Here is a 23,225-nt window from a genome sequence, read left to right as displayed (position 1 = left end):
CTCTCATCTGTACACCCCTGTATGGGGCAGAAAAAAATTATTTTGCTGGGACTGTGAGACCGTCGTAGTTCTGTAAGAATAAGATTTGCTCCACCAATGCCATCCAGAGCTGTACTGCCTGTTCCTCAGAACTTTCTGGGTGTTAATGCTATGACAGCACAGAGCCTGTTGGGAAGAAATAGCTGTCATGTCTGGGCTGCAAATGCTGAAGGGGAATACTTGGATTTAAATTATGAATTAAAGAGCATCTAGGCTCTGTAAACATCCTGCATCACATAATCATGGATTATTTGGTTCAATAAAGATCAGCAACAACGCACATGTGTCAATTTCTAAAAGTGTATAAATAAAGAAAAAAAAAAGAAAAAAAGAAAACAACTGCACTTTGCCGAGGTTGCTTGGAAGACATTTTTACAGGAGGCTTTTAAATGACAAGATCTGCACAAGATCTAAATGCATAATTTCTCTACACTAATTAAATATTTTGAGACAAAAGTAATCTAAGAAAAATCTCTTGTCCACACATGAAATGTAAGTTTTGCCCCTCATCAAGGGCTTGATATTTAATTCAAAGTCCATTCAAACTCCACTAGACAGAACTTAAAGAATTGTCTCTTTGATTTTAACAGGAAGGGATGATACAGAGCCTTCCTTAAACAAGGCTGATGCTATACTCAGCGTCACACAAAACACACTGCAGTGAATTTGGAGGCACCCTGAACTTCACAGTTGTCACTTCCCAGCACTGCAGCCATCTGGAGGACCTGCCATCTCCTACAGCAAGTGCAAGCTGCTACGACTTGCGCTAAAAGAAACTTCCATTTCCAACTGTGTGTGTAAGGTCTGAGCTCCCCAAAAGAACCGCTCTGGTCTCTGCCGGGAGCAGACCTGACGCTGGTCACTCCCTGAGGCCGAAACAAGTATGGGAGGCAACACACTGGGTAACACACTCACTTTAAAGGTTCGATTTGGCCTCAGTATTTCTTGTATAATGAAGGTTTTAAATAAGACTAGAAAGTATCTTTTCTGCTTCTCTGTTGCCTTTCCCCCCACATCAATATATTCAGCCTGTCATGCTAAACAGCCCAGCAGGCTGGTCTCAGCACAGAAAGGTGCCCCATGAGAGCTGTGCCTGGGGGCTCTGTGCCGGCAGGGCACGCTGAGCACCCAGGCCCCAGGGACCGGGAGTGCTCTGCATCCCTCTCTAGCCTACAGGCTGCTGGATTTGGTGCTAAGGAGCTCCTGAGGGGGATGTGCTTCCAGCCCTCCTCTGGAGAAGGGCAGGTTGCCATGACAAAGGCCTTTGAGAGAAAGAGGTGTGGGATAGAAAAATGGTATGTGAGAAACCTAGAGGGAAAAATACAGATCTCAATTCAGCATTTGCCATCATTTCCCAACACAAAGTCACTGGGATCTGGGACTTTGGTTCATGGGAAACAGTAAAGGGCTACAATTGCCCTGAAATCAGGAGAGGCTGGATCAAGGAGGGAAGTAAATGTAAATATGCAGCATACAAAGAGCTCAGGATATGCTGATCCTGATGAAGAAAACTTCCCCACAGCAAGGTGTCCTAACATCACTTCAAACAACCTTTATTATCAAGTGCTGCCGAAGCAGAATCACTGCAGGCAAAGGCACCTTTCCCCCAGGCCTTTTCAGGTCCTTCCCAATGGCCTTAAGAAAGCTTTAATCACCTGAGCCACCTGCCACCATTTTATGGATTGCACAGGCCTTGCTGCCGTAAAAGCAAGCTTGCAATTGACTCTTCAAAATTATACTTTATTCTTCCAAAGTTTCTCTATCCCAGAGGGTCTCAACAAGGTCTGAACAATTCTACAGAAGGGAGCAAAAGAAAACAAAAAAAAAACAGGAACGAGGGGAGAGGCAGATCGTATCACAGCATTAAGTGATAGGCTTAATCCTGTTGTCTCTTCTAGATTTAAGAAACCAAGAAATATGGCATTGTATAATGAGAAAAGTGTCAAAAACATGGAGTTCTACAATTACCAAGCAATCAGAAAGCTGGGAAATCCCACTGCCCTGGAAGGCAGAGTGAAAGACAGCTTCGTTTTCCTGAACTGAATTTTAACACGTTGTACATAGCCGCCAGTCATCTCCCTCTCTCCCATTTGTTGTAGGGGATCCATTTCAAAACATCATTTCCTTGCCTCAAATCATGCCTGTCATTACAATCCCAAAGCACTGAGGCTGCACGCACGCTATCCCTTAAAAGCAGTGACTTCTGGGTTGGAAAGACATCAGCTGTATATAATGGGAATAGCTATTGCCTGCCTCCTCCCTGAACCCTATGAACAGATCTCCCTATTCCCCTTCCCTCTGCAGCATCTGAGCCTTGGCACAGAGTCAGCTGGCAGTGCCATTTCAGATACAGCTCCCCTGTGTCCCCTCTGCTTTCAGTGCTATGGATCCAGAAGGGACGCTGTATTTGTGTGTCCCAGCTCTGAATCCCCCTGCACTCAAGACTCTTCCCTTTTTCCGCACAGGGTAAGTTTCTCTCCTCTGCCTCCAGCCTTCCCTCTTCAGCTTCATCCTCCCAGCCAGCCCTGCACCCCACGCTTTCCTGCCCGTATCGTACCTGTTGGCAATACTTGCATTGCTGCCACTGCCGCTGTGTTTCCTCGCCCGGCTCAGCCTCCGCGTGGGCTTTGAGTCTTGTAGTCCAGGACTTGGAACTGAGGGGAAGGTCGAGGCATAGCCATGTTCGCATTCTGCAGGAGAATCAACAGGCAAGGCATAAAAAAAAAGTGTCATTTAAAAAAAAAAAAAAGGAAAAAGAAAAAAAAAAAAAAAGAAGTCAGCAGGCAGGCCTCGCCACTAACCCGTCAGCCTAGCTGGGGAGGCCCTTAACCACAACAGCTCAGGGAAATGACTGATGATGTGTTCAGAGGGAAGTGGACTGGGAGGTGGAGAAAAGAGAGGAAGGGGAGTGTAAAGGCTCTGCCAACCTTGGAGGAAGGACAACACCACTCAAACACCTGAAAACATCAAAAGAGAACATGGCAGCCGAGAGAGCGCCTCATCCCTCTCCTCCTGTCCAAGCTCTCCGAACCAGGCAAACCAGGCGTATTTCACTGTGCCATCGAGTCCTCTGCAACGCCAGAGCCACCCACCGCCATCCTTCCTGCCTGCTGGGAAACTTTCACTTTTCCTTCCAGAAAACGCCTTCACTTCAACCTCCCCCTCTCTGCAAAAAACCTTCCACCTCGGCCACCACCTCCAGAGGGCCTGTCAGCCCTGCCCCTCACCAAACCCCTCACTCTCCGGTGATGCCCCACCAGCCAGCGCTCATTCCGATCCCCTTTGCCAGGGCCGCTCTCGCCCCTCCGCCGGGATCTCCGACCCCAACCCCGCTCCCCCCGAGGGCTGCTACCCCAGCACCCCTCCTCCCCCCATTACCTCTCTCCCTTCGCTCCAGATACTCGGCCGCCTCCAGCAGCCGCTGGATGTTGATCATCTGGACCTGCTCCATGGCCCCCAGGCCGGCAGCCGGGGGACTCCGCAGCCCCGGGCCCCCCTCCGCCCCCACGCTCCCGGCTTCCCCGCTGGAAACGGGGGCGGCTGCGGGGGGGAAGGAGCGAGGAGGGATCGCCGTCTCTCCCCAGCCCCCGGGCCTCCTCACACCAACAGCCCTCTCGTCCCGGGGTGGGGGGGGCGGCTCTCCCGGGAGGGCGAGAGGTGGCAGGGGAACACGCGAGGAAACGCCGGGGGAAGGACCGGGACCGGGACCCTCCCGCCGGGGGAGGCGGCCAGGCGAGAGCTATTCCTGACCCACACCCGGCCGAGCGCTGCCCCCACCCGCCACCCCCGCTCCGGCCCGGCCCGCAGCCACCCCCCCGCGCCGGTCCCGGCCCGGATTTACCCCCGCTTCGGGCCCTGCCAGGATCCAACCCCCTCGGCCCCCGCCTGGGCTCGCCCCCCGCCCGGACCGGCGCCTCAGCCCCGCGGCGGGACCGGCCCCTCAGACCGCCCCGCCCCGCCCCGCACCACTTTGTTTACCTCTGCCCGGCGCTCACGGGAGGGGGGGGGGGGGGGGGGGGGGCGCCGCCGCGGGGCTGCCTGGGAAATGTAGTTCCGCGGCTGCCGCCCAGCACGGCGGGACGGCGGCTGCCTGGGGTCAGCGCCGGGCCCCGCGCCTCCCCGGGCAACGGCTGCGTGCCCTCACGCCTGAGGCGATGGCCGGGCGCCCTCCCAGGCCCTGAGGTGGCGGCGGCCAGGCCCTGAGGTGATGGCCTTGTGCCCACTCAGGCCCTGAGGTGATGGCGGCCAGGCCCTGAGGCGATGGCTGTGTGCCTACCCAGGCCCTGAGGTGGCAGCAGCCAGGCCCTGAGGCGATGGCTGTGTGCCTACCCAGGCCCTGAGGTGGCAGCAGCCAGGCCATGAGGCAATGGCTGTGTGCCCACTCAGGCCCTGAGGTGATGGTGGCCAGGCCATGAGGCGATGGCTGTTTGCCCACTCAGGCCCTGAGGCGGCAGCAGCCAGGCCCTGAGGCGATGGTCGTGTGTGCCCACTCAGGCCCTGAGGTGATGAGTGGGCACGGCTTCCCCCGGGCCACCACCAGCACAGGCTGGGGAAGTCACCCACGGGCAGCAGCCGCTGCCACACCACAGCAGCCTGCAGGCCAGAGCTCCACACTCCACCAACGCGCTAGGGGCGAGACAGACTCGCCCAGGAGGCAGGAGGGACCTGCAGCCACTTCATCCCTCTCCTTGCAAAGACCAGGGCTTTCTGCACATGGAAGTGCCAGGACTGTGGCAAGAATGAAGCAAAGAGAGGCTACAAAAGAAAAAGCTGCAGCCACAGGGTGGGAGCTTTCCACACCTCACCTGTGGAGATGTCGCTAAAGACAAGGTGCCAGGCTCGGGGAAGTCACCTGGAGTGACTCTTACAGGGCTTCCGATGGGAGACACAGGTGCAAGACCCGTTTTTTAATGTGAACACAGCCCTTTGAGATCATAGACAAAAGATGTCACAGACAGCAATCTCACTATATTTGAAGCAGGACATAAACAAGTAACAACGGTGACCATCTCAACATTTTAACAAATACTGTCACACCTATACCTTGCAGTCTGATCACTCTTCTCAGCATCTTAATAATGTATTCACATCCTGATTTTCATACAGGCACAAACCCTCGAGATCACTTCTGTGATTCTGAATTTTACCCGCTCCAACATTTGCTGGAATGTAGCTTAAAAACCTGTTAACATTTAATCGTATGATACCAGCCTCTAAAATATTTGATCTACTCTCAAAAAGGGCACAATGAGAGAACATTCAAAATCAGAATCAGAACATTCAGAGTAAAAGTCTGAATCTCAAAATGACACTGACTGAGAAACCCTGCAGGGGTAGGAGGGTTTGTTCTGTAGTTCTAATTGGGGTTATTTTCACGGGTCTGAACCTTTAGGTTATGACTGGTTACATTTGCAAGCATTCCTCCATCAGAATGGGAGCTGGAAAAGTACCTTGAAAAACCCCAGAAAAGCTGAGAGCCTCAATTAATGGCTTGTGTCTGGTAGCAAGAGCTTTAAGCAGAGCACAAAGTATCAGGGACTTGTGATGAAGCTGCAAGAGTTGGCAGCACTCAACTTGAGAAGGCCTGGAAAAAAGTGGATTCAGGGTAGCTCACTTTTCTTTAAACACATTTCGCTGATTCACCATTTCTGAAGTTTCCTCAGAAAACTGCAGCCTTGCAGCTGATGGAGGTAAAAATAATACCACTATTCAGTTCTTACACAGCCCCTTTCATCTCCGAATCTCAAAGGGTTGGTTTGTTTTGTTTCTCTTAAGATGGGATAGCTGAAGACTAAAGGAAGCTGGGCCACCTTCAGGGCCATACCTCCCTCATTCTGCACTGAGGAAAAGCAAGCCCCAGCCCTCGCTCAGGCAGGACGGCCTCCATTCACATACCTACACGGAGCCAGATCACAGCACGTGTGAAGACTGGCTTTTGTCTGGGGCAGAACTGGGGGAAGGCAGTATTCTCTCTCTCCCCACCTGTTTTTTCTACACTGGAAACTGCCGATAGAGCAGAGTGTTAAAACCACATGGAAAGTTTCAAATTTGAGCAGTCTCAGGGACTACTTATATGATCTTGGATTACTCACAAAGGGAACGGGACACAGATGCACGCACCTCTCCGCAACAGCAGGGTTAACACGAGAGCATGTCTGGGCTCTAACGGTGCTTCCTCTAACCTGCTTCCACAACCAGGGAGCCATTTGCCTCTCAGGATTAGCAATACTAAACATTAAACTGCCCCCACACCCCCCCTCAAAAAAACCCCCATGATGAAGCCCCCAAATCACCGCAAGCCAGGTTCTTCTCAGCCTCCACTGCCACTAACTTTTGCGATGGCACATTTGGAGATACGTGGTGCCACTCTAGGGATGAAACGGGGAAAGCCACGGCTGGAAAACGAAGGGGTAGTCTAGGAGCATGTCAAAGGGTCAGCCTCCTGAAGCTAAAGTTCAAGACAGAAAATATGAGAGTGTGAAGGAGGGGGACACTGATACACACGGTGCGTTAAATAAGCACTGGAATGAAGTAACAGCAGGATCAGTTCTGCGTGAGATGATGTAGGATCAGCTCTTCCATTTACACATCAGCTCAGCTTCCAAGTCTTTGTTTCTGAAGTAAACAATGTACAATTAGAAAAAAAAAATCTGTGTGAAACAAAGACAAATTTGAGAGTAAGCTGCGGGACATCTTCCCAAAGAAGGAGCCCTGAAGAGGCAGGCAAGCCGACCGCGGAGCCACAGCAAAATCTTTCAGTTGCCATCCCAAGTGCTCGTGTGGGCAGGTCAGCCTGCAAAATGCCAGAGTCGTATGTGACAGAAACAAAAGTGGGTGGAAAGTGAATGGCACGAAGAGGCCCGATGCTATTCAACTGCTCACCAAAAACCCCCCAAAGTCACATTAAAAATGTGGTTGAGCAATCCACAGGCAACGCTGGGGAGGGGCTAAGGGAAGAGTATTTTAGGGGAGAATGAGATCATTTAATTTAGTGGCTCCGAATGATCTGTAAGTACAGTTTTCTGATTATAAGTGCTTGCTGCTTGGCATCCCTTCTGGCAGCTGTGATTCACTTTCATTGTGTGTTCTGCTGCTTCGCCCTTTAGAAAAGGGCTTTTTACATTTTATTAAATGGCACTTCGGCAGCCCTCCATTTCCAGCCTTAATAATGGATTTGTTAATCTCCCTGATAGCCTTTCCCTCCTCCTTAGCAACAATTTAAATATCCAAGAAGAAATCTGCAGTGCAGAAATCAATTAATATTTACATCTGAAATGCTGCTGTACTATTTTAATCAAGCAGAACAGATGTGGTCTGTTTTTCACCAACACCACCATCACTAGCATTAAACTAGCATCTTCCATCAGGGAAATCTTCTAAGAGCTTTCCAGAAAGTAATGTTTTAAGCTTCTCAAACCTGCAATGACTTCAGCTCTTTCCTTTCCACTCTGCAGGAAGGGAAACTGAGGTGTAAGCACCATCATCGCTCGCATGAAGACACACCCGAAGCTAGAGGTGGAACAGGAACGCAGCTCGCGAATCAAGATGCCCAACCCTCTGCTTTGAACACGAGGCTTAGAAATAACACAATGCTTTGCAACGTGGAAGTTATTTTCAATAAGGACAATCCTTTCAGCTAAACTACCTAGTTTTCCATCCCGCCTTTGGCTTTTTCTAAAATCTTCCTATGCCCAACTCTTTGCAACCTCTGGGAGGAACATAAAGATGGCAACAGTTGCAAGAGCTTCCTCTGCCCACCTGCGCACAAACCCTGCAAATTCTTAATATTGCTTTCAAAGCCTTGAAACCTGACAAGGTTCCTGCAACCAAAGCATGAACAGAGATCCCTGGTAGGAACCATCCTCTGCTGCTCTCAAAGCAGTGAAAAGATTCACCCACTCCCCGAATTGCTGGGGACAGCAGATCCATAAAACTCCTGTTTTTCTAGCCAGGGGAACGACGTCTCTGGCACACCTGAATATCCCACCTACCAGCACAGACTGTAACAAGCAGGTCTCCATTCTTGTACTCGTAAGTGTAACAGCTCAGCATTGGAGGACTCGTATCAGCGGGCTGGAGAACACCCCAAGTCCCACCTACTCAATACCCTTCCGATGCTTGCAATACCTTCAGCAAGGGACCTACACTGCCTCCAGGACCTGGCCTCGTTTCTCATCCGGGAGCCTCATTCTTTCGCAAGGCATCAGATAATCTCTTTCAGCACTCCCACTGGTGCCTGGAATCCATCCACTGGTGAGGACAGACGTTTCTCAGAGCCAGACCACCTGGATATCCGAGAGCTTGAACAGGAATGAAGCGCATGCTGTATACCTCACTTGGATTCAAAGACCAAGCTCTGCCAATCAATAAGGCAAAAGCCACAGATGCACCAGCTCTTCAGGCTACTTGCTCCCTTCCTCTGGGAGACGTGTTGCTCTGTTTTCAGACCTGTGCTGTGCCCCAGTTTATTCTGAGTCAGTGACTTATTCTGTGACTTTAGTCAAGTCACTTGACTGACCTGGCTGCAAAATTAAGTAAGAGGACCTCCCACGAGAAAAAAATACATCACATACAGGATGGGGGTCCCTCAGTGAAATCAGAAGGTAGGATTCTCCAGCCAACAGCAGAAGGTGCCTCTCCGCCAGCTCTCAGGATGCTCTGCTGACAAAGGATGCGATCGGTTCTCAGCAGCGCTCCTGGCACAGTCCCACGGTTTTACCTCTGCCCTATCATTTCTCCTGCTGTGGCTTCCTTCTGAATTTTATGCTGAGGTCCAAACAGCGTGAGTCAAAATAACCCAACCTGGAAGTGGCTAACATGTGAGTCACTGTGGCCAGGTCACGAACCAGGAGGAATGAAAGGGTTTTATTGTGAGCTGGGCGAAAAATATATAAATAAAGGAGCCCTGTACTGCTCCATATATCACATCACCATAAGATCCACAACCATCTCTACTGACCTTGAGCCACATGTTCAGCTCTCATTGATTCAATGGGAGCTCAGCACACAGACTAAAGGCAGTCTTGTCTCCTTCTGCCCTCTGCTAATTATAGGTTTCTGATACATCTTTACTTTGGCTTGTCAAAAAAAGACCCCAAACAGCACATAAACAATGGAAGGAGCCACATGATGAAGATACTTGTTGACTCACCCTCAAGGCTCAGTTTTTCTCTCCTTCAGAGAGGATTATTCAGGAGCAAAGGACAAATCGAAGGTCACTTATTTGTTATTCCTGGTCAGAAGGTCAATAAACACAGCCACCACTTGAAGAAGATCTAGCTGTCTTCTGTGAGGGGCCAAAGTCCACTGTCCCATGCATGCACACCTCTACTAGAGTTGTGAACAAGGACACCGCTGTTACAGTGGCTTGCTTGCCTTCATGCTTTTAGAAGAGGATATGGCAACATAGGTCTGTATCTGTAGTGAGATCAGTATATATTACATACCAGGTCTATTACAGATAAGTCATCATATCCGAAGAATTCATCACGTGTTTACGCAACTCCTACTGACAAAGCGTGAGTCCACACACACACAGGGGATGCTTGGCACGTACTAAACCTCAGCTGAGTTTACTCCAGGTCCCTCTAACAACATCTTCTGAACTCCAACATTTCAGCTGCTACAGATTTCCAGCCGGGCTTATTCATGAAGTGGCATTTGCAGAGGTTACAGATAGACCAACCGAGCTGCCCTCAGCACAACTTTCATTTCTGAAAACAGCCGCTGTGATTTTTTTCATGTGACGTTTCTATTCCTTAGACATCAAGCTTGAATTTCTAGAAACAGGTCATTTGGAAACCTGTACATGTCAGTTAGCAAGGTGTGTTGCGATTGGGTTTTGTGGTCTCGCCATGAGAACTGCAGCAAGCAGGCAGGCAGCACTGTTACTCATTTCCAGAGACTCAACTGGAAAAATAATTCAGCTATATTTCAGTAGCTAAAACACTCCGGTTTACCCAAGCAGTCTGGTAACAGGACTCTTGCCTCCCCAGTCACTGTACTGTAACACAGATAATTTTTATTGCAATTTTTTTTAAAGGTGAGTGAACACGAAAAGGGTGGTTTCACTGCTGGGCAGAGGTGCTCAAAGGGCACTGCTGCAGTGCAGTCTCCCGCTGCCATAGTCCTGACGGTACATCCTACTCTGCTCCGCGGCTCTCAGCCCGGTGCTTCTATTTCCACGCCATCCAGCCAACCCATGGCCCCTCCGCTATTATTCACGACCACGACGGTGGGATGTGGGACCTATAAATGTAAAAAAAAATCATCTCCTTATTTCTCCCTGGCCACCAAGCAGCCAGGAAACTCCTGCCTTAACTGAAAGTCCTGCCCTAGACATGGAAGGCTCCACCACCCACCTCGCACCACTGACCTGCAGGCAGAGGTGGGAAACCGGTGTGCTTCGGGGGCTCAAAAGAGCCTTGTAGCTGCTCTGCCACCAGAATACGTGACACGTACACTCTGGGATATCCAAGAGCTTGGACCCACACGAGACAGGGCCGCCTCCACCTCTCAGGTGGCCCCTCCACCAAACAGCATCCACTCCTGCTTGGGACAGTGTTTTAAAAAGGTGAAAAACCTGGTACGGCCACCAAGGGCTCGGAAGAACAAATGCTGACACTGACCATGGTTTATCCGAAACTGCGTAAAACTACGAGGAAAACCACTGGAGCTCACCCAGCCATAACAGCCCTTCCTTAAATTCCTGCCTCTGGCTCCCGAAGCCCTTCAGCTTCCACACAGCCGTGATGCCGATCCCAGCCAGCACCCTGGCGCTCCACCCAGCCCCGTCCCCGTCGTCCCCCGTCCTGGCCAGGAGGAGACAAACACCTCTCTGTTACCTCTGGCTTTTTTTTAAGACTGCGTTTCCTTGGGGCAGGGCACTGTCGTTCCCCTACGTGTACAGCACCTAGCACAACAGGGCTGTGACTCAGCCACCTTCCTGATGGGAGTAACACCAAAATAGCTCGTTACAGCCCTGCGTAACACCGCGGGTCAAACCACCTGGGCACCCTGCAGGAAGCAGGTGAGCACCGAGCCTGCCTGCGACCGAGTTCGGCCGCAGTCTCCATCACCAAACTTTTTTGCGCCGGTCTCCTCTGTTATTGCTAATTACCAGGCCAGAGACTGTAACGAGGAGTGACGACTCGTTACCAGCGCCTCTGCCAGGCCACCAGCACGGGGTGCTCTGAGCAATCACCTCTGCGCTGGCAGGCGAAAGGGCATAGTATCCTCTTGGTGCAATAACCCGCGCTCCGCATGCAAATCTCTTCCCGGTAAGACTACGTCTATACGTTAGGATATAGCCCTCCCGCTTCTGCAGCTATTCCTCAGTTGAGACAGAGCCCGTAACGCTCGGAGATTGTTTTCCAATCCCAGCAGCATTTTTCTTTGTTTGGGAGCGACACGTAAAAGCTGCCTGGTTTACGACGGTCACATTCTGAACAGCACATTCAATACTTGAGCCTTTGGTTAAATGGGACTTTTCAACCTAAAATGTCCTGATGGCAATTTAAAATATTGAAAGGTTTTGCAGAATTGCCTAATAAAAGCGAGGATTTTCAGTACTGTGACCACGACGACTGTTAGTGAAAGCTTCAGTGAAAACAAGCGCTCAGGAATGGAGCTGCTTGGATGCAAACACCTCTTTTCAAAATTTAGCAATAAAAAAACTGCTGTATCCTGCTGTCCTGCTCACGCAGGAGAGCCAGCAAGTGATACTGGTCAGCCCATTTTCTGGTTCCAAACAAGGAACCGCATAAAATGACGGATTTTTAAGTGCAGCATATAAAAGATCAGATACTATCCACCTCAAGGGCAAGAAAAATTCTGCTGTCCTCCCCCCCCCCCGAAAAAACCCCCACGATTTTGACAGTTCCTCTTCAAGCTAAGAGCACTCCTAAAGAAAAAACAAAACCCAGGCAGCGGTCTCACACTTGATTTCCCAAGCAGCGGTGCTGCTGCTTGCACACGCAAGCCCGATTTTTGCTGGTAACTCCTGTCATTTTCCTGCTCGCGGCCGCCGGCCGCGGTGCCGCTCAGCTCCGCAGACGCACGGCTTTGCAGATTCATTACGAAACAACAATTCGCACGTGAGGGAAAAGAAAAAAAAACACCACCTCAACAGGAATTCAACTTTCGAAATCAAAAAAAAAAAAAAACAGCCTGGATTTGTTCTGGGCGAGCGGAGAACAAGGGCTTTCGGCCCATCGCCGCCCCGGCGGTAGCGGCAGAGCGGCTTCTCGGCAGCGGGATCCCCTTCCCGGGAAGCCCGCCCGCCCGCAGCCCTTCCCGCAGGACAAGGGCACACCTATAGGTGCCATAGGGGGTGAGCGGCGAGGAGGGGGTGACGCTGCGACGCAGACGCGCGGCGAGGGGCTCGCTGATCCCTTTGTGAAGTCAAACGAAGAGGAAAACGCAGCGCGCGCTCCGTCAAGAGGAGGAAAAAAGGGGGGAAAAAAAAAAAACCAAAACCGGGGAGGAAAGAGGAAAAATAAAAGAGGGAAAAGAAAAGAAATTTAAAAAAAAAAGAGAAAATAAAGGAGCCCCAAATAAAGACTAGAAGAAAGAATAACAGAGGGAAGCGAGGGCCCAGCGCCGGGGGAGCGGAGCCCGGGGCTCCCGGGGCCGCCTGCGAGTGACGGCCCGGGGCAGCGCGGCCCCGCACCCCGGGCTCCCCCCGCCGCTCCGCGCCCCGCTCGGCAACGCGTGACGTCACACGGGGGACCCCGGCGCCGCGCATTGGCGGAGCGGCCCGGGCGGCCCCGCCCCTCGGGAGGCCGCCGCCAATGAGCGCGGCGGGCCGGCTCCATGTGCGAACCATGTGGCCGCGGGGGCGGGGCGCCGGCGGGCGCGGGGCCGCGGGTGGCCGCTCCGCTCCGCGCCTGGGGCTCCGCGGCCGCGCAGCCCCCGCCGCGGAGGCACAGCGGCCCCTTTGTTCCCCAGGCAACCGTTCCCCGCGCTGCCGCCCCCGCCCCGCTCGGGCGGACCCGCTCCGCGGGGGGGGGGGGGGGGGAAGGCGCGAGCTACGCGCAGCCTCCGCGCCCGCGGAGCAGGAGGCCGGCGGGGCGGCTGGCCGCCGCTCCGCACCGGGCGCTCGCCCTGCCCTGCCCTCCCCGCCGGCTACCTGGCGAGCGCTGCCGCTTGCCTACGTGACTCTGCCCATGCCCCGGCGGGGGGAGCGGGGACGTGTCACCGCCTCCTCCCCCGCCGCTCCGGCTCCGCCACCGGCTCCGCCGCCCCCCCGGCCCCTCTCCGCGCCCCCCGCGAGAGGCGGAGATGCGGCCCCCCCGCGCCGTCCCGCTCCGCTCTCCATCCCAAACTTTCCCCCCCGGCCCCCGTGGTCGCGGAGGGGGGGTCCCACGCCTGCCTCCGCCGCGGCGGGGGGTGTGGGGGGAGGTCGGCCCCGGAGCTCTTTGTCACCGTGCCCCCGGCCCCTGCGGCCAGCCAAAAGTTTGGGTTATTATTTTTCGCCCCCCTTCACCCCCCCGCCGGCCGCGCACACGCGCGACCGCGGCCACAAGCCCCCACTTACTTTTATTCTCCTTCTCGATCCGCTCCAGGTAGCTGGCGGCCTCCAGCAGCACCTGCACGTTGTAGAGGAAGGTGTCCATGCCCGCCGCGGGGCCCGTGTTGCAGATGTCCCCGAGGGGGCACCGGGCCCCGCCGGCCTCCCCCGCTCCCCGCGGCTCCCTCCGCGGCCGCCCGCGCTTCCCCATGCCCCGCCGCGCCGCCGCCTCCCCGTGCGGCGCTGCCCGTCCGTCTGTCCGTCTGCCGGAGAGCCCGGCGGCCGCCGCGGTCCTAGCGCTGCCGCCGCCGCCGCCGTCCCGCCCCCCCCGCGCCCCGGCGGGGCGGCCCGGCCCGGCCGCGCCTGCGGAGTGCGAGCGCCGGCGGCTGCGCCGGGAGCGGGGAGGGGGGAGCGGGCGGCGGGGCTGGGGCGGGCTTGTCCCGGGGCGGGGGGGACCGGCGGGACCCCCACCCGCAGCCCCGGGATGTCCTGCACACACACACCCCCCCCAGCGGCAAACGACCCCCTGGAAACGGGGGGGCTGTGGCGGTGGTGCCCCCCCCCCCCCGGGACGGTGGCACGGCGCTGGCGGTGGGGGCCCCGCTGCACCCCCACCCAGCACCCAGGGGCGCAGCCAGGCCCGCGGTGCCCCTTGTCACCTCCCGTGTCACCTCCCGCGGCTGCCCCAGGATCCCTCCCCGCTCCGGCGTGGCAGGCGGGCCGGGGGGCTCTGCTGCGCCCAGCCCCGGCGGCGCAGCCCCTCGCTCCAGCAGAGCCCCCGGCACGAAGCGCCAGCGGTTTAATATCAAATCACTCCTCCTCTTTTGAGCGGTGCCCCCGCAGAAAGCCCTCTCTGGATTCAGACTCCAAAAGCAATTAATAAATGAATTTTTTGCAAAGCAAATAAAAGCTGGAGAGCAGGCAGGGGCTGCGCCAGCCTCCCCCACCCCGCCGTGTCCTGCCCTGCAGACCCGGGGTCAGGGCCGGGCACAGGGCGGCTGGGCTGTATCCTTATTTCCCCCTTGTTTTGCAGCCAGGCAGGTGGAGAAAGAGCTCCTGCGCCCCGGGGACAGAGCGCAGGACCTGACCTGGCCTGGGGAGGAGGAGGTGGAGGAGAGTGAGCTTTCACACTTCCACAAGCCATCTGTGATCTCAGGCCCGTGAGTTTTGAGTGGGCTGCAGGAGGGGACCTTGCTGGCACTGGGCTGGCAGCGGGTGCCCTCCAACACCCTCCTGGCTCCGCTTCCACCCGTGGTGGCAACGCCCGAGCCACGGTGCTACGCCGGCAGCGTGAAACCCCGCTCCTGCCTGGCCGGTCGGGTTGGTCTGGATCCGCCGAGGAGCCCCGCGCGAGTGGCTGGGGTGAAGCATCGCCCCAGAGGTGTGCTGGGGTGCGGGGACCTGCTAATGCCCGGCTGCCGTGGGGCTCCGCGGGCCTTCACCGGGCTCAACAGCCTCGCAGGGGCCAGCACTGGCTGGAAGTAAGGAGAGAAGTGAGGTCGTGGTGGCGTTTAAAAGATGCCGTGTTAGTAAGTGTTAATTGGTACCTGGAGCCTGCGGTGCCACGGGGACCTGAATCACCCAAGAGAGGACGATGACGGGGACCTGAATCACCCGAGAGGGGACGATGCCCCAGACGGCAGCGCATGCAATGAAGTCCCTCCGGCTCCCAATTGCTGGGGGCCAGCAGGCTATTTTTGGGAAGCATGGCTGCAGGATGTCATCGGTCACACACCCTTCCCAGGGCACATGTCAGAGCCGGGCCGGCTCTCTGGGCGGCTCAGCCCAGCCTCTCCCGTGGCCGCGTGGCACCTCCGTGCCGGCAGCACCCCGTGGCCGACTCGTTCTTCCCGGGCTGCTGCCGCCGCAGTAATGATCCCACGACTTGTCCCGTCACTGCGTTCGGCAGAGTGCTCCCACTGCCACTCGAAATGGGCTGATGGATGGCACAGGATGGGCCGGCAGCGCCCGGAGCTGGAAAGTCCCTGGAAAATTAGGAAGCAGAGGGGCACAAAGCATCAGCTGGATTCAGACGTGGCCTGGAGAGGAGTGGGGAAGGCAGAGGTGAGAGCCCGGTGTGCCGGGAGCGGAGCAGGACGGCATGCCGCTGCCGGGCTGGGGGTGCTCAGCACTCGCAGGCGTCTGGCCATCCGCAAGAGCAGGATTTTGGCTGGAAGAGCAGGGGCTGACCAGGGCAGGGGTGGAGGCGGGAGCCAGGCTGAGCCATAAAGTACATTCAGGCAAGCAAAGGACTCAAAGCGTACTTGGCTTTTATTAACTCCACTAACTAGCTGAGAGAAGACACGATTCCCGCTTTACAAGTGTGCGCTGGCAAACACTCCCATCACAATGTCAGGCAGAAAGTCTACGGCTTTCTAACTGCACCAAGACCGAGCTGGGGACGTGACTCTGCTTTCACCAGAAAACCAAGCACAAGCGGGTTCCCAGCTCGGTGTAGTGCTGAGGGCATCTTTCTGCCTGCTTACCAACAGGGAGAAGACTTTCCGTGACCGGAGCTTGAAGTACGAGAAGTCATTACCGAGAACACGTCAAAGGCAGATTGCTTAAAAATCACATGATTTAAAAATCTCGGCCCCTCTCCCAGAAGCAGTTGAGGATGCCTATGGTCATCTGGAGTTCATACTGTGGATCCCGTGCCTAATGGCAGCATCCTCTCTTACCCACTGCATTTCTTGATCCTCCTCATGCACCTGTGCGACCCTTCTGGGATTTTTTGAGTGCTTTGTGTGAATCGGTGCTCATTCAGCTGTCGGTAGTGGGTGCTGCTTTTCCCAGTGTGAATCCCCAGGGTTCGAAGCCAGAATAATCATAATTCTGATTCCCTTCCCTTCTAGCTTAATTCTGAGATTTTTTTTCTTTAAAGTGAAAAAATCACAGAGAAAAGTGATCTGAATTATAAGTCTCCCCAAACAGCTCTTGCTGAAAGGGTTCGAGCAGCTCTGCCGTGGCTGGCCAGGCTGCGGGATGTCCCAGACGGCCCTGAGAACCGTGGTGGGTCTGGCCCAGCTTTGAGCCCTGCTGCCAGCCCCAGAGCTCCTGTCTGGGAGGGGACCATGCCCCGCACCCTTTGGTGCTCTGTTTCTTCTAACATTTTTTCTCTGGGCGCCCATCCTTGTCCGCCAGTGGCAGGACACTGGATTGGCCTGGCCATCCTCGTGCTTTGCTGTAGCAGCCTCAAATCACAGCTCCCATCTGAACGCCGGCAGCCCGCGCACGGCTGGGTCCCTGGGCGAGAAGTGTTGGAGGCTGTGCCTGGACGCCTCCCGTGGGGACGGTCCTTGTCCCATGAGGTTTGCACTCAGAGACGGCCCAGGGCAAGGCACAGCTCGGGCTCTCGCCCGTCGGTGATGCCGGGAGGTGCAAGAGCACTTGCCTGTCCTGTCTGCTGCTGAGACAGCGGGTGGTTACGGCGTTTGGTAGGGAATGGGGTAGGGAGACAGCAGCATTTCCAAGGGAATGGCCCAAGGGCAGGATTTCCAAGGGAACTGGCTTAGAAGAAATGGGGTTTCTAGGGGGTATGGGCTGGGGGGGGTACATTGCAAAAAAAGGGGCAGGCAGGGGAAAGCACACAGATCGGAGAGGCAACACAGAAGGAGCAATAAGGGAGGAGGTTTTGCAGTATCGCCAGCTCTGCACATCCAGCAGCTGTGGTCCCGCACCCTCATCCACCGCAGCCTTCTAAATGCGGCCAGTTAAGGGTGTGCTCTCTTTATTTGCCTTCTCTTTTACTTTGTTTAACCTTTGAGCTCACCCTGAAGTCTTATGGTCAATTTTTTCTCTGCAAGGCAATGGTGGAGCTCCTTCTCGGACAAAAGTGGAGGGACCGAGTACAGCTCCCTGGGCCCATGGGAACGGGAGATGGGGTGAGCCGGGGCGAGCCACTGGCACAGCCCCACTGCCCACGCTGTCGGCACGGCCGCCGCTGCCGGGCACGTCGCCAAAGCATTGCTCACCACGTGGGAGATCCCCGGACCTTTTATCAGCAGCCTGTGGCCACACGCTGCCCTCGGTACAGCATGGCACGGCGAGGGGAGCGTGGCCTGGGTGCGCGGGGGTCGGGTGCCCGTGGTGCTGCTGCCAAATTCACACTCACGGAAGTGGGAAAAATATCCACCCCATCCTTTTGGGATCGGATCGTGCCCTGAGCACGACTGGTGAGTCCCCTGTGGTGGGTGTATTTGACATTGTTCTGGTGGTATCATGCGCTCACAGCCGCTATTTCCCCACATCGCAGGTGGTGTCTGTTCAGTTTGTTCCAGTGGCAGCACCAGTGTAAATCAGGCCTGGGACAGACCTGACAGGGTTTGGAGAGGGTTTGAAAGGGTGGCGGCGGGGACAACTCTGGATTTTGGTTTGCAAAGGCTCCTAGAGACACCTCCTCTCTCTCCTTTCTAGCTAATTCCATTGTAATCCTTTTATAAAATTTCACCTGCCTTGAAAAGTCTGCTGCTGCCCTTTTGGAAGGACGAACCTGTTTTCCAAGCAATAATTGCACTGCCCATCTGCCAAGGGCAGGCATTTCGCACTGCACAAGAGTGATATCAATATATTAAAAATTTGTTTGGAGGGCTATAGCATCTCTTTTTTTTTTTTTTTTTTATGGACACAGTTGTGGTGGTGGTGGTGGGCTAGAGCTGGTCTGGAGCAGTTGTACCCTGGAGAGGGAGCAGATCTCTGATGGATCCTGGGTGACTCGACTTTACTGTTGGACCCGGGAAGTTTATGAGCTCAGGCCCGAGCCAAGAAGCAGCTGCTGCTACAAGGATGGTTATTCCAGCAGCGTGAGTGGGCACCGTTTGCCCTCGCAGCCCCTCTGGGCACCCATGTGGGATGCCCAGCAGTGCCCCAGCGACTGCTGTCTGTGGGTTGGGATCTTCCTGCACCGCCACCTTCACTGGGACACGCTGTGGATTGCAGCAGGGAAGCAGAAAGCCTCCATCCCTGCCAAGAAGCACGGTTATGAGGAAGAGCATTTCATTTTTCAGCATGTCTTTTCCCACTCTGATACCAGCCTTTTCACTTCCAAATATCCAGGCTCTCATTTTTTCATTTGCAACCTGGTTTGCAAAAAAATCAGCCCCTGGACTTGGCACTCAGCGGTGTGTCAGGCTGTAGGGACTTGCTTTGCAGATGAGCTCCATCCCAGGAGATGTGTTACTCGCATCGCTGTTTGTGGTCAGCCAAGTGGCCCCAGCCTGACGGTGAGCAGAGGTCACGCCTGGCTCCTCACCCAGGCATCCAGGCACGATTTAGTTGGGGTACAGAAAGCTGCCAGCACAGAGCGATGCAGAGAGGTCAGTGAAATCTTGTATTTCATTTTTTTGGTTTCCCATCTTTGTTGGAGACAATTCATGATTCTGCTAAGGCCACTGCTGAAAGTCTTCTCCACCATCACAGGTCCAAAGCGTGGTCTCTATAGGGTAGCCAAACCCAGCCTTGGGGTCTGGCTGCCAACAGGTTTGGGCTTTAGGAGGTCAGGGAAGGAGTGGTCACCAGCACTGGGCTTCCCCGCCAGCCTCTGTCCCCTGCGCACCCACAGCACACCCATAAAACAGCTCCCGAGCCCCCGGCTGCGGGTGCAATGGTCCGTCAAAGCATCAGTGTTTCTCCAGATGTTGGGGACCCAGCCAGCTCTTGGACACGTCCAGTGCTCCCTCTCTCCTGATGACACTCGTTCTGTCGGTGGGTTATTTATGGGGAAGAAGCCAGTGTTACTGATCAAATATTTCCCTTGTTCAAAGAAAAAAGGGAAAAGCCTCATGGCAAGAAAAAAAACTTGAGGAGAGGTTTAAGGAAGATTTATTTCTTTATGTTCCAATCAGAGTATTTTTTTTCACTTTTTCAAAGCACAGATAAACCTCACGGGCCCTCAAACACCTATCCTCATTTGGAAGAGGAAGGGCAGAAGAGGAGGAGTGCTGCTGTTCTCATTTCCTCTATGATATTCTTCTGACTTGTTTCAAACTTTTAGATGAAAGTTTCCAGTTCAACCCATGGATTTTGCAAGGAGTCAGCCGGGAAGTTTTGTGAGCAATGTTTAGTGGCCTGTGAGTATTTCTGCTCCTGATTATCCTTCGCTAGTCAGTAATTAATAAACCTAACTCTCCCCGGTGCTGGCTGCAGGCTCTCCTGCCGGACTCTTGGCTGTCACCTGCTATTGCTGCCTGTTGTCCCCGGTCCCGAGGCGTGAGACGGGACCGGGATGTGCAGCAGGGCCACACGTCCTTCTGCGAGGCAGGCAGATGTTTGCAGCCAAGGGTTGCGTCTCTCCTTAGAGATGCTGTCAGAGCCTGAGTCTCACTTGGCCAGACCCGGAGCGGGGGGATGCATCCAGCCCTCTGTTCCGAAGCCGTCGTTACCATGACCTTTCGCTTCCCCAAGTGCTCCCTGAATTTAAACGAGAGATCGGAATGACTTAGAGGTGTCCCAGGAGAACAACACCTCTCAGTGTTTCGGGTGCCTGCTCCAGCAGCCCTTACGCATGGGGCTGCTCCTTAGGCTGATGAGCCATCCTGGCGGCTCTTTGCTGGGGCTCAGGGAAGCGCGATGCTGTTGCTGGTGGATCCCCTGCTGCTCGACGCTGCAGCGGGCACAGCGGGCAGCGGGCAGGGTGCATCGCCTTTGCGATCTGTCGTTTGATGCTGTTTTTTTGTGTGCTAGAAATAACTAAGCTAGAAATGGTGTCGATGTTCCCTCTTGCCTGCTCCTGCCCTGCCCAGCCATACTGTTTATCTCAGATCCATTTATGCTGCTACTATTTACAGTTTCATCCTTCTAGTACCTCTAAAGCTTCTACTTCATTTTTTTTTAAATCCCTCCTTACAAGCTACCTGGGTGGTGCCTCCCCATCTCCTCCGGCATTCATTAAAGCAAACCTGAGCTATGATCTCTCCTTTTACAATAAGCATTTTTTAATTTCGCCCCCAGCCTCCTAATTGCCCTCCTCGCCCTCCATCTTTGCAATTGTAAGTTTTCTGTCTTGGAGGCTGTGAGCTGGCACAAGCTCTTCTTGGCTCTTACTAGTTATTCGCTGTTTGTGCTTGGCCTTTCACAGTAGTTGCTACACAGTACTGATATAAAAATAATAAAGAATTTTTTTCTTGCCCACCCTTAAGGGAAAGCACACATATGGTCTAAAATTGCATTGTGCCAGCAGAAAAAAGCACATCTCTTGGTGGGTGGATTCACTGCTGAATATTCCCGGCGGGTCTGTGTGGCTCTATAAGGGGTGGATGGGATCTGCCGAGGCGGGTGGGAGGATGGACGCGGCGAAAGGCTCCGGAGCGTGTCCCTGGTGGAACGGGCCAAGTGGAGCATCTAGTTCTCCGGCTGCTGAACTGAAAACTACACCGCTCCTAGGAATACACCGATTGATCCTTGAGTTTAGGCTTGCGGACAAAGAGAAGGTTGGTTGACATTGCTCCAGGCAGGAAGAACTTGTAATATTCGCAGTGTGCAATTTTGCATGCTCTGGCTTTGGGTTTTTATGTTAAACTCGATATCTGTGACATCCAACACATCGCTGAGATTTGTGCTCTGGGCTGGGGCCAGTAGGACAAGCCCTGCCCTGCAGAGTGCACTGGGGGAAGAGCATGGAAAGAGGGACCCACACCTCCCAATGGACGGTAGTTTGAGCCTCTTCTTGCTTTTGAATCCCTTGTCATTCTGTCCCCCCCAGCTGGACTTTTAACTGATTTCATAGCAAATAACCTCCCAATCCCCCTGTGTTTTGGTGTGTTAGCTCAGGACAGGCTTCCCAAGGCTCTGACAGCTATGAAACCGTGCATCCCTAGAACTGGGCACAAATTTTAGCTGCTCAGGTGCCTCATTTTTCGCTTTCACCCCCACTGGGTCTTGTGTCTTGGTGAGCTGGCTCCAGAAAATAAAGCCTAGAGGAAGAGAAAGGCAGTGGCTTTGCGAGGAGAAACGTCCTGGGAGGTTTCCAGCTGTTCTCCCACAAGACGACGGGGCGCGTGGAAATGGTGTGCAGGGGTTCAGAGGGATGGGGCCTCGGTTTCACCCTCCCCAGGGCCGTCCCTTCAGCAATACCTCATTTCTGCTTTGCCGAAGCTTTCAGAGCTTGGACTCGTCGCACAGTCTGTACAAAGAGGAGATCCCGGCGTATGCACGGACAAGTTAGTTCCCTCGGATGTCGTGGCTAAATTTGGCTTTGCAATAGCTGGGGCTGGCGTTAAGGTGGGGAAATCCATCAGGGGACAGCCGATACTTGACTCCAGTAATGGTAGCAACAAAATAATAGTGAAAAATTACCTGCTGCCCTTCAAAGGTTTAATTTTTAAAATAAATTAAATTTTAGAAAAAATGTCGTGTGCTAAAGGGGTCACGCCCAGACCTGGTGTTATTCCTTGCCGGCAGCCAGGAGAAGGGGTCAGTGCCCAGGGAAAGGCTTCAGGAGCCTGATGGGCACAGGCTGCTGGGGTGGTTTTGGGGGCCGGGGACACAAGGATGCTGCTCTTGGCCCCACTGCCAGGCCATGGTGCGCAGGGGGAAAGCAGCTCCCGGCTGCGGTGATGGAGACGGGCTGGGGAAGGGAGCATGTGGCTGGGAGGTGACAGTGCTTTGGGGAGGAGCTCCGCTTCGGGAGGAACCTGGGGAGCAGCCGGCTCTGCCAGGTTAGTGTGGGAGCGATGCACTGAGACACAACTCGTGAGTCTCGCAGAGTAATTACAGTTGCCTAATGATTTCCTTCATTTTTCACCAGCATCTCCCTCCAACGGCTCGGTGGCCTGCGGGACGGCTCGCTGTGCCTCTGCAAGGGCGCTGGCAGGCAGGGTTTGACCCCAGGAGCTGGGGCAGGAGGGTTTCCCGGCACATCCCAAGAACAGAAAAAGCACAGCAGCATTTGGATGCAGTTTCGCTCATCTTGACTTGCTTGACATCATAATATTCAAATACAAACAGACCGGCCCTGCTGCTGCTCAGAGCACTTGGTGTCATAAAGGGAGGGTGAAACCGGAGGGGATCTGCTGGGTCATTTAGTCCAACTCCTGCTATTCTGAGCAGCCACGTCATATAATCCCCGTCATAAATTTCCCAGCCTCTGAGCATCCCCCCCAGTTAATACCCGTTTGTTCGTGTGCCAACATTATCTGCAGTTTAAAAGCTGTTCTCTCTCCCCAGTATTTCCCTGGGGCTTCCCCCTCCCGCTGTAACTAAGGAGAAGGATCGTGCATCCTCCCAGGCTGATCCCACCCAGCATCCCCGCCTTCGCCCCAGACATGGCTGACCCTTTCACCGGCACCGCTGGCAAGTGATGGCATCTTGGCTCCCGCTGTGCCGCCCACAGCCATGCCACGCGGATGGCTTCTGATTTCTTTCCAATCTACTGAGATCCCTGCATCTCACACCCACCATATCGCAGCAAAACCCACTGCTGCCGGTCCCGACTCCCCTTTCGTGCGGATCCCGGCTCCACCGAGCAGGGGGTGATGTCCCCAGCCCCTCCACTTCCCTTGGCCAGCACGGTACCCACTTTGCAGCTTCTTTACTAATCCTCACCTGCTCCGGTTCCACTAACTTGATCTGTTGCATCTCTTGGCCTAGAAAAATCACTGGTTGCAAAGGAAAAAAATTGGTGTGACCTGTTCATTGCACTTTTAACCCTTTCCCCATCCTTTCCAGGCCTCTGGCTGTT

General features: G+C 54.5%; 1 protein-coding gene and 1 long non-coding RNA gene across 11 annotated transcripts in view; both read right to left on the bottom strand.

The window, feature by feature from the left end:
- The window catches only part of MXI1 (MAX interactor 1, dimerization protein), a 57,398-nt gene extending 43,563 nt beyond the window's left edge, over window positions 1-13,835 (bottom strand). For 3 of the 10 annotated variants that reach the window (XM_087765824.1, XM_087765819.1, XM_087765820.1), the window contains exons 1-2: window positions 3,418-3,874; window positions 2,597-2,729 (exon numbers count right to left, since the gene is read on the bottom strand). In XM_087765824.1, coding sequence (XP_087621950.1) covers window positions 2,597-2,615 — 19 coding nt within the window. In that variant the 5' untranslated portion in view covers window positions 2,616-2,729; window positions 3,418-3,874. The other 7 variants (XM_087765825.1, XM_087765821.1, XM_087765823.1 and 4 more) reach the window with 6 other exon arrangements.
- LOC148054849 (uncharacterized) lies at window positions 6,341-12,707 on the bottom strand. The gene is made up of 3 exons (XR_015706501.1): window positions 12,205-12,707; window positions 10,415-10,584; window positions 6,341-10,287 (listed from the first exon to the last, which is right to left on the bottom strand). It is a non-coding gene; the product is annotated as an uncharacterized LOC148054849 (long non-coding RNA).
- Window positions 13,836-23,225: the final 9,390 nt, after the last annotated feature.

The sequence above is a fragment of the Nipponia nippon genome, unplaced genomic scaffold (assembly GCF_047370975.1).
Source record: "Nipponia nippon isolate SJK-2023a ecotype South Korea unplaced genomic scaffold, ASM4737097v1 scaffold_3, whole genome shotgun sequence".
NCBI classification, from domain to species: domain Eukaryota; kingdom Metazoa; phylum Chordata; class Aves; order Pelecaniformes; family Threskiornithidae; genus Nipponia; species Nipponia nippon.
Note: the sequence above shows the minus strand (reverse complement) of the source record. Positions and strands in the feature narration are given on the sequence as shown.